Genomic DNA, 15,563 nt, shown 5'->3' on the forward strand with positions numbered 1-15,563 from the left:
TGACAGTTGGGTAGCACGAAGGAAAAAACGAGCATACTTGAAAGATAGGAAAGAAAATAGGCCGAAGGTAAACATCGCTGCGTTCAGGCGTGACGGTCAATTTGACCGGAAAAGGCATGAATGAAAGTAAGCAGGCGGCTGACAAAAAAATTCTAGACATCGCAAACGAAACATAAAACCTGCTTTCTCAAAGACATCTTTGTCTACGAAAAGGCCAGGGTAACACGCGCAATCAGGGAAGCTATGGACGCAAGCTGTTAAATACTTATTGTTTAATTACTTTAGCACAATGTGCTATTGAGCAACAGAGACATAATAAAAATGGCTGCATCGTATCATATGCGTATACTATGGTTTCTTAGAGCACTTTTCAAGAATCTTTCTAATGAATATAATGATTGTTATTATAGATAACTTGACAAAAATATGCAAAAGCTAGTGCAGCATCATGGCAAGAACTGTATAACTAATATACTGATGAGAAAAACAATTGTTTGTAAATATCTCTATCTTGATCTAACGACTCCTGATAACTACTTTAGTTCTTCATCGTAACGATTTTTATGCAGACTAGTAAATTATAAATATTGCTGTGGTGGAAGGTACCGATTTCGGCTACAATAGATGCTGACTCTTAGGGGTGGCATGGTCTGTCGAACGTTAATCTTTGGTACCTTTTTGGGTGGGTATTTGGGATAACTCCGGATGAATATTGCGGCCATCGCTGACTCACATTTCAGCTTTGACAAATGTTTACTGCGGCATATTGCTAACATTCCGTTTCATGAGCCTTTTGGAGGACGACCCAAATGATCCACCAAAGGATGCAGGCTAGATAGCCAAAAATCGATAAAGACATATGACATATAATAATTCACATCGGGGCCGACACCTCGCGGTGTAGGTCTGCCCCTTTCGGCAGGACCGCCCCTTAAATCGTCTTCACGGTTCAGATCCAAGGTGATTCAAATACAAGAAATAAATCCTACATGTTAACTATGTTAGCTATCTCTCTCTCTCTCTTTGTACCTATATATATCTATCAATCTATCTATCTACCTACCGAGTTACACAGTGAACGTGAATAAAGGACATTATTAGATATATGTATTTATTTAACACCTAAATAGGCCAAATAAGATTATTCTGAGACTCACCATGAGTGTTCGGCAGGTTGCTCCATGCTCAATACACGTGAATTTCATTCCGCGTATGCGAAGTAACCCTTGTATCGTTTCCAGCTTCGAGAAGTCTTCATCCTCATAAAGGACACTTTCACAAAGGTTTCCTACTATGATGGCGAGAATGACAAAAGTGAAGAAATACCAGAACCCAGCGAGAACACGAGTTGCGGTGGCGCTGAATTAAAGCGTATTGAAGGAAAGACGAATATTAAGATTTTAAATTTTGCTATAAAATAGGCCCCTATTGAAGGGATGTGATTAGCTGTACTGACGCTTATTGCCTAAAACTTTATCTGAGCCTGTTTAAGATCGAAGGATCCGTATTTCAGTATGTCGATAAGGAATGACGAACGAGGTCGCCTGCGATTATTGTTAATGGCCATGGGGTCTAACAAATTGAATATCTTTACTTCTCGGCCCATTTTAAGGAATACAGCCGGCAAAGCCATAGTTGTCGACCTGAAGCTATTCGATCTAAGCATCCTATCTAAAGACTGAGAGAGCAAACACACATATAAGCAGGTAACTGCGTCGTGAAATGAAGGACCGCTTCAGCATATAATGCTGGACATCTGTAACCTTTGAAAAAGCATTTCCCCTAGTTGAGTTTCAGTCGTCCTTTTTACAATAGAATTCGATGCTTCAAAAGCCAGATTGGGGATCTTAGTGGAAGTAGTCTGGAGTGATCGAACAGGAGAACAGATTGCCGTTATAATCACTTCTCTTATTACTCCAATTGCAAAGATAATCTAGGTTGAAATCTAAGCAGAGAAAGACTTTGGTTCTTCAGAAAAGTAATTCTATAAAAGAAGAGAGCAAGCGCATATTGCTTAGTAAATTCGGTTGATGACGCCATAAGTCTCGTATATATTGTATAAGGATAGAATGCGATTATTTAATAAGTTAACCTTATATATATAATCGGGCTATAACTAATTATGATTTCGTTATTGTAATTAGCAATTTTTAATCATTTTACAAGTTAGGCCAAAACTTTAATGAGGTTCGTATTGCTAGACAAAGTTAAACGTAAAGCCATTTTTGTGACACAAGTATGGATTGCTAGATTTATTGACTAACAATTGACTAAATATATAATACGGTAGTTACCGTACGTCATAGCGGTAGTGTTCTATTTACTTTGGATCGAGGTGCATTCTTTGATGTAATAACGTCGTAAACACAAACAGTAAGCAGCTAACAATGCCCAGTTGGTTATCTACTTCTTCCGCCGGCCCGTTTACGCCATCGCCCGTATTCACGTACTCCGACAGGCAGAAACGTGCGCACATGTACATGATCAGTGCGGTCAGGAGTCCAGCGACCACCGTATACATCCACACCTATAAGCAACAGTTGGGTCGCAAGCATTCAATCAGGCAAATTACAAACATCGTCAGATCGACATACATACTATATGGGTAATATACTGAATACAACTCAAAAACGACTTTTCCAACTTGGAGTTAGTTGCAAGGCATTCTTCTTAAATGCAAAACAGGTTAGAGAAATTCACATTGTCGATCACTGACCTCTCTAGTTAGTGGCAAAAAGAAAGACCAAACCCCTCCTGGCTTTCGTGGGACGGGGGCTTTGACAACGGCCACAAGTTGGGCCGTCATAAACGGCAGGGTGAAATCGACAGCCCGCAGGCGCTCATCCGAGACAATCAGGTCGGCAATCGCCACGTTAGCTTTCTGAAACATGTCAGTATAACAGCATATGTTGAATATATATATATATATATATATATATATATATATATATATATATATATATATACTATGCGCGTTATGCCGACTATTTTCAATACATTTGAATCCCCATTTCTCGTTTGCAACAGATTTTATGTCCACAATTATGGCATGATATTATGAGTACACGTTTCGACTGATTTTCTGAGACTCTGCAGAACAAAAAAAGCATATTTTTACTCTGTTTTGGGACGCTATTATCTATGAACCGTGTGACTGGAAGTGATGTGACGTATATGAACGTTTCGGTTTGAATGTATTTTCTACTTTTTAATTGTAATTTTTTTTATATATATTCCAAGTGGAAATCTTTTTGGCACTTTTTGGTTGAAAGATGGATTATTTACGCTAATAGCATAATTAAAACTTGAGCAGTTTCTCTATATTTTGAGTTTTACATCCAGTATCGCCGTTAGGAATACCATCAGACCGACGGTCACAACTCCTGCCAGCGCGATCGTGTGTCTATGCTCGGGTTCGAACCTATATCACTATAGGTCCGTAAGGTTATCGTGCAAATACATAACCCATTGAGCTATGACGGGCACCGGTCTATCACCGTAATATCAAATAGTATTCAATTAGTTTGGAAATACCTGCTGAGCTAGCGCTCAGGCTCGTTCAACTTTTCCAGAGTAATTCTACCACTGTCAATGCTCAGTAAAGTATTCAACTGGATTTCAACAAAAACAAAAAATGGCCTACTTTTCGACATCGAACGACGACCTTTCGCACGAAATTCAAAAAGCAACGCGGTCGCTTGTTAAATCTTTATTTTGGGTCATAACGGCTTCGAAGCCCAGATTAATACCCCCCCGCCGCTCAAAAGTGTGTAACCAGTACGACAATTATAACAACATACTCACATGACACCTATTTACAGACGCCGGTGCCGGGAGCTGATTTTCATTGCTTTCCAACAATAGTGGAGTTCCATCGATATGGAGCTAGATAAATTGATAAATCCAAAAAACAAGAAACTGCAAGAAACACGTTTCCCTCTTAAATCAGCTTTTAGGTAAATATCGTCATAAAAAGTGTGCCAGAGCACGAAAGCTAGCTATACGAAAACCAGAAGAGTGACAGTAAAGATTATGGTACAGAGTTGGAGACCTCCTACCCTCAAACAATGTTCGGTTGGTCATGCGGAACGAGAAGGGGCGGAGTGGTCCTTAGCAGGCAGCTCAACAGTAAGACACGAGCTACAAGAGTAGTAGCCACTCTATAGGAGTCATACGTAGCTTGTTTACGAGTTATGGTTACATAGATCCAGAGAACGTTGTAATCCTCATTACACCTTTTCTCTCTTTTTATCTAACGGTAGATGCCCGGCTGTGGCAGTTGAAGAGGAAGCTTAGAGTAGCAATAATGTTAGTTGCTATCGAAAGCAGGGGACGGGGGGTGCGGGAGATGATGTTACTGGTACTGCAGATGTGAATGCGTCTGCTTCAGCCTGATGTCATATAGTAAAATCATTATCACTGTTGCTATTATACAACGGCTAGGATCTGAAACAGGGTAGCGCCGAGAACACGTGACCTTAGAACGTCAGATAAAAGCGAGTGGATTCACTGCTACTATCGGCGTCATCGCACGTCAACAACAACAGTACCTCAACATTTTGAGGCAGAGATCCCTCCAGTGAATAAGTTACAAGTTACTAATGGGTAATCCTAACTCACGTAGACGGCGACGCTGTATACCGCTATACCACATGAGCTCTTTGCTCACGCGAAGGGGTTTAAAGCTCTCACATTTCAGTGATTTGCACGGGCCAACACTGGCGAAAGGAAGCAAGACGTACTCCTTAATAGGTCAGGTCAGACAAGGATGGGGCTGCACGTTATCATACGATAGAAGGACATCAACGTACGCCACAATTTCCGTGCGTCTACAGAATTGACGGAAAAGTCTTAAACTGATAATTGTTTTGATGATTAGTTGCTAAAGTTTAAACGGCTCTATTTACAATGTAACTTCAATAATAGTGTAGTCTTCCACATCTACCGAAGTAATGACGTCTTTGTTGGTCAAAGATATTGGCTAAACCCGTTTGTCGTAAAGTATGGCCACAAAACCGCTTTTTTATGCGTACATTTAAAATAAATTGTTTTGCTCATTAACACGCATAGATTCTAATTATTGTTCACATAAGTATCTAGTTGTTTGCGTAGCTAATATTGCTATATAAGGTCTGGGTGGACTGGATAGTCTGGGTGACTAACGCTTTTCTCTTTGAGTCCGTTACCTTTTCAGTCATTCGTATGGCTGTTGTCCTGCTATTCCAAACGTTTGTTGGAGAGATCCCGGATAACTCGTAAAAAGGCAAATTCTTCATGCTATACCCTAAAATAGATGATTCTAAGGCTTCTTAACACGAACAGATTAACTCAAGGTGTTGAAAAAATAAAAATAAGAAGACAGATGATATTGCTAGATAATTTATGTGTGCCCATATATGCACATTGGAAAATTTCGACTGTCCAATCGGCCAATATACTCATTTAGGTTAGCTTCGCATCACTGTCTTTTAAACAGGCGCTGTTTGATAATGTACTGCAAAATCCAGAACAGTGTCAAGCGACGACGTCGTTGGCAATTGATGGACGAGGAGTTCCCGCTCCTGCGACGTAGCCGTTACTATAAGCTAGCTTTTGCCTAGCTTGCATCGGCTGGCGTAACTACAGATTCTCTTTGATGAACAAGAAGACGCCGGATCGGCGAAACGTCGATGTGTTTTGCTCGGAGACACACTGTAATCTCACGTGCGCTTTTGCTGGTTTCCCCTTGCGTTTCCTGCTACATTCTCTATTGTCACCCGGCTAGACTGGCTCACTAGATCAGACCTGCCGGCCGAACCATCGAACACGGTATGGAACAGCCGGAAACGACGCGCGTCTGATCAGGATGAATTTGATCGGACTGGATTGTCACTGATTGTTACAGTGCGCAAATAGAAACTACCTTCTCTTTGATTCTTGTGCAGATGAAAAAGACGTTTGCTGCTATACCTGCCACAGGTTGCTTGTTGTCATTGGCATTCTCCTCTCGGATCCCCGCATATGATAGTATAAAATGATGATGATTCTGATACGGACAATGCTGGAGCTTTCAATACCAGAATAAACGCATCTAATGTTTGTATGTTAATGTATATTTGTGGAAAATATTTACAATTTGATTTATGCTATATATTAAAGGTATATTGGCACATCTAAGCAATTTCTACAAAAGGACATAAATACGTGTTTATTGTTGCTACTGGTTTTTATACGTTAAGGATACAAGGTTTTGCTCGAAAGATCCACATATACCATAATATATATTGTTACAGATGATCATATCAGTTGCATGATGATATATAACTTTTGCAGGCCCTGAGCGTCGGAAACCGCTGTCTCGTCACCAGTAATAGAGCGCCGGGTTAATTCTGCTCTTCTTTGAGTGATTTATGATCACCCTGAGCTAGGTATTGATGAGTCTGCCTTTGCTTAAAATGCCCATGCTTTGTCATTTAGTTCCCTTCTTACATCAAACATAAGTGCGGACCCTTTGATACTCATGTTTGTTTCTCAAAGTAGAGCAAGCACAAAGCGTTTGCTAGACAGAAGGCACAAATTCAAAGTTGTGAAACTTTGCTTGTGGGTACCAGACATGCAGGCGAATGTCTTGCTATAAACTCGGTCAGAGGTTAGCCAGCCTTTAGTGATATCGGGTGCCCCGGCCTTTTGCCTTATGCAACATATAGGAACCAACAAGGGCTGACAAAAATCGGTTTTGTGTCGAAAGCACCGTTTTTGTAATTGCAACCCAGTAATCTAAAGCTCTCTTATTTGCCTTTCTTTTTTGTTAGACGAGTACTAATCGCGGTAATTTTACTATTGTTTTTCTCTGTTTTCTTCAATGTATTTACGCTTAACATTTTTTTTAAATATAATTGCCACACTTGTATAAGTAAGCGCTTGTAAGTTTTTTAATTACTTTCTGCACACTTCTTTTATGTGATGATATTTAATGACTGTTCAGAACCTACCTCTGTATAAAAAAATCGAAATTTGTGCTAGAGCTGCTAAGGTGGCTATGGTCGGAATAAATTTAACTCTGTAAAAACATAGTTTTTGCTACAGTGCAATGGTAGCATACCACTGAACTCGCGTTGAGACCCAGCTTCGAGTCCGTGCGTAGATACACTTTGTTTCGTGCTGGACTCTGGTTTTGCTTAACGTTTCAAGTATCAGGTACAAAATTTCGAAAATTTATTTATTTACAAGCAGGTAATTATTATCAGGAAGGTCTCGGGGATCCGTGATGCGCATTCGTCACAGGGGATCAGCGGTACTTAATACGAACCTCACAAATTCCCTTAATCTGCGTTCATCCACCCTCAAAAGGTCAGCATTAGCAGATTGAACGTTCTTACACATTTTAGCCGCCAAGGTATATCGTCTTCGGATTGGTTCAGAATTACAAGAATACGTACTCTGTATGTGGCACACCATTCGACTGAATTTGCGTTGTAAAAGGTAAAGGTCAAATAGGTTGCCATTAAGGTTAGGACCAGAATGGCTGTAGTGTTATGGTCACTGGTCCCGATTGTTCGCCTAACAGGCTCTTTGGCTTTTCATATAACATCCCCCTCTTTTTATGATAATCTAATTAGACAACCATGACTAGTGACAATAGAAGCGTAGTCACTTTCCGAACTTTCCGTTTCCCCAGATCATTCAGATCTGCTGGGTACATTCGGTTCCGTTCTGAGCTGGCTAGGTAAAATTAGTAAAAATCATTCTTATTAGTACAGTTAATGTGGACAGTAATCGTCACTGGGCAATGCTTATTTTATCTGCCAAAGACGCGCGCTCTTGAGTTATAACAATCGTCCCCAACGTCGTCCTATGCCTATGTGCCAACAACGTTTTATCAGTGTCCATTTTAAATGGTTTGCTAGTTAATTTTGATAAAAAGTACGCTTATAATAAACAGATCTGACCGACATATAAAATAACAGGACTTCTGCTTACGGGCACTCGAGATCATCAGTTCGAAAACTTACAACTTTGTTTTGTACCAACATCTCTTAGACGCAATCAACAACATATGATCTATTAAGATAATCGTAAAAACCAGCAGCTGCATGTGTTCATTTTGTTCACTCACCGTCGTTTATGAAAAGCTTATCTCCAATTGTGTTCAAGGGCACCGGCACACACCCGTCAAGGTACTGGTTTTCATTGGAAACGTGAGCTTGCACAGCCTTCTGAGACTCGTTTAAAGATAAACTCTAGATTGGTACTCGAGGCACGTGGTACACGTTGGGCATAGAACCATTTCCTTCAAACCAGAACGGCTTATATAAACTACTATCCTAAGGCAAGATATAAAATGACAAACATGGTTGATTGAATACATCTAATACATATATATGCATTTACTAGAGCAGGAAAGCTGCATCTCGACTACAGTCAGTTTCTGCGCTAAAGTAGCGGGTCAGGCTATCGTTGAAACAGACCATGCACCAAGCTCGAGCTAATAATATAGTATGCAGCCAGTTAGAGTGCACCTACGGATATTTTCGAAGAGAAGCGAGCGTACTCCTTCTGGCAGAAACTGACCCGTGCAGTATAAGCATCTGTTCGTAAAACGTCCAACTTGTTTTTATGATGAGAGGGTGCTGTTTTTACACTTCTAACTCTTAAAAATTCGAGAAAAGTATTGTAAATCACTAACATATATATATATATATATATATAATTTACTTAGTCACATTGTAGTTTTATACTATACCAATTTACTGTATATAACTTTTTGGTATAGTTACATTCTAGACCGTACCGAATGTCGATTCAACTCCAGCATCTCTGCCTGATATTTAACGCAAACACTATGCCTATACGATACAATGTTGTCCCTAGTCCAAGTCATATTACAGGATAGTTTTCTCCATTTTAACCCAATGCTTTCTGAATATTCAAGGCACATCGTTCAGTGGTATTTAGATATGATGTGGTGCTCTATAAAAGTATACCAAATTACGATACTACCGCTTGATTTCTTTTCTATTTGTTAACTCATTAGTTAGGGACAATGGATTCTTTGTCTGACAGCGCGTAACGCTATATCATCCACTTTATTTTACATTTTTTCGCGATCTTTAAGCTCCAATGTCGGTCTGCTTCCAACGGCAGGAGCATCCCGCAGAGGAGGCAGGAATTTCGAATACTGAGCATTGTTTAAAGTACGCGCGTTTCTATCTTCTTTGCATTTCCCCGTTCCAACAGCTACCATAAACGTTTGCAGCCCGTTATCTGTCGTACGTGTGTCAGATAAGGGAAAGACTGCGAAGTTCAGAAAGACTGTAAAACGATGGGCGTGAGTCGGGAACGTTTTCTTAGGGGGAGGGGGCGTAGACGGGGGACGGTGAAAGGGGATTGAGTTGGTGATGAGTTCTTGGACGCTAACGGCAAAGAAAGGTGCATTCCCTCGACGACATCCGTCATGCATTTCAAGGCAACTCAAAGGACCGCAGAAGGCCACTGGACTATTTTGGAGCCTTCTTGCATCGTCCGTTTTGAAGTAGTCGTCAATAGGTCGGAAAGACCGTCTCACCATGGCGCAAGAACTAACGACGACCTAGGTCATGATGAAAAAGCAAAAAAAAGCCTAATTCTATAATATGCTTATTAGAGTTATTCGTGCTACCAGCAAATGAATATAATAAAAATAATAATATTATAGCTGCAATCACATGTGCTACCTCTTAGTTAGTTTATTGGGATATTCTCAAGAGTGTCCACTTCTTAACTTCTGAACACTGTTACTCTTAAATTTATCTTAAAATGGCATTGTCTAGAGATTCTACGACGGTTTGTATATTACGAGTCACGCCCAACTGTAAATTCGTTTTTTCTTAGCTAAAGACATCATATACATAAAACACTTATATGAAATATCGACTTATAGATTGCTGTGTACCAATGATCTTGCTTGGTTTACAGCTGATGTTAAATGACTATTTTGTCCTATCGTTGTTACCCCATTTTCTGCGGCCCTCGTTTGTTTCTGCCGAATTTCTTGTTAAGTGCGAAAAAGCGTAAAGAGCTGGTGCGGATCGTCATGCACAACCGACTTAACTCTCGCCCCCGGCTTGCATGCTGTTAGAACGATCCGTCAACCAGAGATGTTCAGGCCACACAGACATATACAATCTCCTAGTTTTCTACACCCTCGCTACTCTCTCCCTATTCTTCGGCCCTGTTCTGCATTTCAATTTTTTTTATTTGTAACTAATCTCTTTATGCTGTTTTTTTTTGGGTCATCTGCGCGATTCGTTCTCCGTGATGTATGAGCCATGCGTCTATACGTTGCAGCCTTTTATTCCTTCTACAGGCTAAACCTAACCCTTGTCCGGTTCCTTTGTCGTATCGAGTCGACCACACGGTGACCAACGATGAGAGAGAGGAGCGGCATCTGAGCGATACCCCCGCACACATCGTAAGGCACCAGCGCTCGATGATTTAAACCGTTCAATAATGGGGGGCTGTAGGCGACAGAAGCCAGAGTTTAGGACGTCGATGGCTTTGCAAAAAGGTCACTGTACGTATTTGTTGACGTGAACATAATCACACGAAGTACATAGTAATATATGCGTACACATGTAATGAATGGTACTTACTAGCAAGCAGCGAACAACTGATTTAACGGGTTGGGACCATTATCGAATTGAGCACGATTACGGACAGCAGTATTCTAATGCAAATATGCTACGTACTGATAGCGGGAAAGAAGCCTGAGGTCCGTTAGGCCTATTGATAATAATATTTCAGCGGCTTTGTGCATCCTTTACGTAGATAAGCACAACCATTGCGTGACGGGAAATCCTAGGAAAAAAAAAATTTTATCAGACCATACTAATGCACGTATAATGATTGACCCGAAGCTCCCATAAAGTAAAAAGGGTTTGGTCGTTTAAAAAGGACAACGACAATAATCAGCTGCAAAACTATAGCGTAGAGAACTGGAAGCGGGGTTGGCGCCCAATTACGGGACTCATTCAAGTGCCTTCAAAGCTGACGTGCTCGAAAGAAAAGAGGTTCCTCTTGGCGTTTTTTAAAACAGTCTACGTTTTGAGGTAGGAGAACATTACCCGCCGGTCTCAGGTGACGAAATAGGCGGATAGCAAAACGGCCCGGCAAAGGAGGCCCGTTTCCTACGCGACGAATTCTGATTGACATTAATTTGTTCACATAAAGGCGGATCATTTCTCACTGTGTCACCTTAATATAAACGAATGGCCAAGCTTTCTAAACTCCATATAGATGGATCCCCCATAACCGTAACAGTGAAAACTGTCACAACACTACGATGTGGGCCTGTTACAGGACGTAAGTGTTTCATGTAAAGCCGATGTCACATTTCGCATTAATTCATAATACAAACATGATAAATGTTAGTCTCTTTTTAGCAAAACAATTACTACAGACTATACATTATGGTATGGTATGGTATCGAGTGGAATAAGTTGGATAAGGACGTCCAAATGAAAACAAAAAGTTCAAGCAAAGCGGGTCGATTAGAGGCGTCTCTAGCCTTTCACTGTTTTATAGAACTTTTAAAGCAGAATGGCAGAAAAACCAAGGTTGACATATTGAGCAATCCAATTAAGTTATTACTCCAATTAATTAATACTACGATTAGGTTCAGCTGCCATTGTGTTAACAACGCCTCTTATGGGTCTGAATATTTTAGCGTGTTTTTACAAAGCGTAGAATCCAGCTTTACCTTGCAGATTTATTTATCCAATTATTATGTAGCTATGGTTCTTTCTGATGGGTTGTGCAACTCAGTCCCAACGCCCTCGCAACTGGGTTACCGACCATGGCGGCACGAAGCACGAATTCAACAGGTTAGGAAGGGGACAAGCCAGAGCATTTGAGATGCAACTGGGCATTGAGGAATCATTATCACCTAGTGATTCAGTTACATCTACGAAGTTACTTGTTCTAAACAAACGCTAAATGTTCCAGTGTCCGATGTCCGGTCAGCAACTAACTTATTCGTTTTTATATGTCCTTGGTCGAAACCGCTGTGTATGGCCGAAAGCTGCTCTGTGTCTGACATATCTCTCAGTAGAACTGAATTTAGCGAAGTCCGCTAATTTCAATATGCAAATGAATAGATACTTCGGCTGTTTGTTGTGTGTAATAGCTGACCATTGCGTCTGTGAACTTGTGGCCACACTCAATCTACAGATATCGCAATAAAGAGAACTTCTGCGTCTGTCCATCTTTGGCAAATTAGAGATGTATCTATGTACATATATATTTAGTCTACCCAGAACAACGAAATAGTTAGTAAACAAAGTTTTCCTACTTAAGGAGTTTTAAGCTCTCAATATAAATTAACTGCTGCATTACTGCGCGTATACTTTGTGCAAGACAAGAAGAGTATGCCTTTATATTGTCGGTGACACGATTCTCAAAAAGGATTAAGCAGAGTTAGTCCTACACTGTCTGTATGTATGAAAAGATTTTTTAATATGGAGATAACAATGAGATTTAGCTACGATCCTATTTACCAACTCTACGAGCAACAAATGAATAACAAGGATCATATTTGAGCCTTAAATCCTAGGACTAAACGATATCATTCACTTAAAACTTCCTCAGACTCGTCTGTCCCTGGACTCTACATATCATAGTTTCCCTTTAGAGTTCGTTCTAAGTCACATATTCAACCTCTTCGATTAGCTGAAAGTTTTACCATTCAAAACATTACAAGGAATTAATTGGGCGCAGCATTGGTGATCGACTTAAAATTGACATAATCAGTGTGCTATGATCGATGACATCACGTTTTTCAATGTACCGATCACTTTATTATTAGTAATGTCGTTATTTTTAAGTGATTGTTGACGAATGCGGCCACAACAGGCAAAAACTTCTAGCTGCGTGCATGGTTCCTCTAACGACGCGGCTACCAGCTCGACGAAAAGGATCCTAATGGTGATGATAATTACAGCGGCCGTAGTGACGACAATAACAGCGCCAATAGCATTATTAATTCGTACTCACTTCTGTTAGCATATGCTATATATATATATATATATATATATATGTATAAAGTTTAGGCTAGTAGCTGAACACCCAAGTACAGCATCTGCGCACCGTAGGCGGTTCTTTTTTCCTTCGGCAACGTGGTGCCTATGCGCGCGGCAGGGCTCCAAATAGAGATTGATGATCCTAGAAAGAGCTAGCGGTGACGCGGCGGCGTCTGCACCAGGCCCTCCGTGGCGGGCCTGATTCTGCTAAGCTTGCACGACCACTGCTGCCACTGCTGCTGCTGGGCTGTCGGGTTGGCGAGAAGCGGGAAGGGGATCGTCTGTCCCGGGTTGCGCAGAGTAGAAAATCTACGTTGTCTCCGCCAGTGCTACGGACGCTTCTGCCGCCATCGCTTCTGTAACGGGTCGTGGTAGTAGGAGTAGTAGCTATGCGACGGAAAGACATTTTTGTGTCCGTGCGGGCCGAAGACCGACGTCGGCTTACCACGACATCTAACAGGGTGGCCAGCAGTGCACGTTGCAAACGAGCGGCCGGCCGGCAGGCAGGCAGGCAGGCGGACAAACATATACATATGGTGATGGTGGAACAATGACGCTGCTATGGCGGTTAGAAAGTTAAGACCTTTCCCGGTTTCCGACAGTCCCTGCTAAGGCTTTCACTTGCGTCCCGGCCCGCAAGGATAAAGGACACGCCAGGGTAAAGTGTCTAGGCAGGTTGGCTGAGTAGAACCAATTTTTATACACATTGGGCCGTTCGTCGTCGGCCTTCGGGCTTGCGCCGCCATCACCAGAACCACCTCGCTCCTATTGCTACTTGTAGCAGTATTTCTGCCCTATTTGTGTCGCTGGTAACCAAAAGAAGACCAGACTATTGAAAGAAACTCTAATGTACATAGGTAACAAGGAGGGGAGCCCAAATCTACAGAGCTTGATGTATAAAAATGTGCGTGCGTGCAGGCCGCTGTTCCTCTGCGCATCTTTTGTAATTACTACTTAGTTAACGGTTACATAATAAATAGGTGTTTTAACTTTTTTGAATATACTGTTTACTCTGGAAAGGTGTACAATCTGATGGCATGGCTGACTGATGTTATTGTACATCAGTGCCCTAACTTTCGTTAGGCCGTCTAAAAAATTTCCATGTTAGCGTCAAACAACTTGCAATAACACATACCAAGTGTGCAAAACTGGCACAACGAAAATAAAGAACTATAGTGTACAAAATGTACTATCTCGACGGCTTGTTAATGTTATAAGATGATTTCCTTTTTCCTTTCAATATGTTAGCATCTTTCCTAGAGACAACTATGCACGAGCAAAAGGTCGATGGATCAATATGCAAAACGACCCGCCGACCTACCCAGTAACGACGCCCGCTGCCTGCGTTGTCAGGATATCGTCGAAGAAATCAGCCCTATATTAGTTGCCCGATACTGACCAAACCCAATAAAAGATTAGGGCAAAGCGAAAACGAGGAGGTCCGGCGCAAAGTAGTTTACGTGGAGTATGTGTCTTTGTAGACGTAGAATTATTGCACAAAGTTAGCGTCAGTGTTTGCCAAAGATCCCTTGAGGCTATTAATAGGCTTTGCATTGTAATGAACATTGACATTTAATGAAAACGTGCCAAAAACCCGTCATGAATCGCTTTCGGCGAAATTTTCCCGCCGATATTGGGTCGATGATTTGAACGATTAAGTTCTTAAGCATATAGAGGTAGGAATCTGTCATGTGACGCATCATCTTAATATGACCTGCGGTGTTGACTCGTTGTCTAGATAAGCTAAGCTCTCTAAAGTTTTCTTAAGTTCTCTAGCTGTAGGATTCCTATAATGAGCGAAAGAACCAGTATATGGTATTAACGGTGTTTATATCGTTACTTACAATTTGAACATTACTTCACGTATGACGCATATTAAATCAGTGATTACTTCGTCATTGTTATACAAACCAAATTGACAAAGAGAGAACAACATAGAAATTTTTAATCCATTCAATTAAATAAGAGGAGGTTAGCATCTTCCGGGTTTGTTTCAAGCAATCTAATTATCGTTAAGTAACGCACCTTCAAAGATTTCTATGTTTGCCGAAGTGGGAATCCGTGAACAAGTCTGGTTCAGCTCAAGGTAGCGAGTATCTATGTTAACAAGCCGGCTTTGAAAGCGATGGGAATAGCGGTTAGACTTAATGAACTCATTGAAAGCGGACCATAGGTCCAGCTACGACGATATTTTGTCTCTGTCTGAAAAAGTAAATAGTCTTACGTTTTTTTTTGCGTATCGATAACCTTTGATATAGTAATCAAGGCCACCAGATAACATAGATTGCAATTTGAATAATCAAGATACGAAGAAGGAAGCATTTTCTGTACCTCTAATTTTTTCAGTATAAAGCATTCTAAATAGTCGCTCTTGGGGGTGAACGGGGGGCCGGGTAGAGTAGAGCTACTGCATTGATAGACTGAAACATGCCCTCGGCAAGGAATGATATCTGGCTCAATAAAGCTGCCTCTGGTGGGAACTTTGCCGTCTGTTTTACATCAGGCGAACTCGATTTTGAAGCGAAGATA

At 41.1% G+C, this 15,563-nt stretch overlaps 1 protein-coding gene across 12 annotated transcripts in view; it reads right to left on the minus strand.

Moving 5' to 3' along the window:
* Nucleotides 1-15,563, minus strand: part of LOC111247579 (glutamate receptor ionotropic, kainate 1-like) — a 124,464-nt gene that overhangs the window by 12,242 nt on the left and 96,659 nt on the right. For 10 of the 12 annotated variants that reach the window (XM_086982408.1, XM_086982407.1, XM_086982404.1 and 7 more), the window contains 4 exons: nt 3,805-3,885; nt 2,717-2,881; nt 2,325-2,527; nt 1,158-1,359 (listed from right to left, as the gene is read on the minus strand). In XM_086982408.1, the coding sequence (XP_086838534.1) occupies nt 1,158-1,359; nt 2,325-2,527; nt 2,717-2,881; nt 3,805-3,885 (651 nt within the window). The remainder of the gene's footprint in view (nt 1-1,157; nt 1,360-2,324; nt 2,528-2,716; nt 2,882-3,804; nt 3,886-15,563) is intronic. The other 2 variants (XM_086982413.1, XM_086982406.1) reach the window with 1 other exon arrangement.

This window comes from Varroa destructor, unplaced genomic scaffold, assembly GCF_002443255.2.
Source record: "Varroa destructor unplaced genomic scaffold, Vdes_3.0 BEIS01000003.1, whole genome shotgun sequence".
Taxonomy (NCBI): domain Eukaryota; kingdom Metazoa; phylum Arthropoda; class Arachnida; order Mesostigmata; family Varroidae; genus Varroa; species Varroa destructor.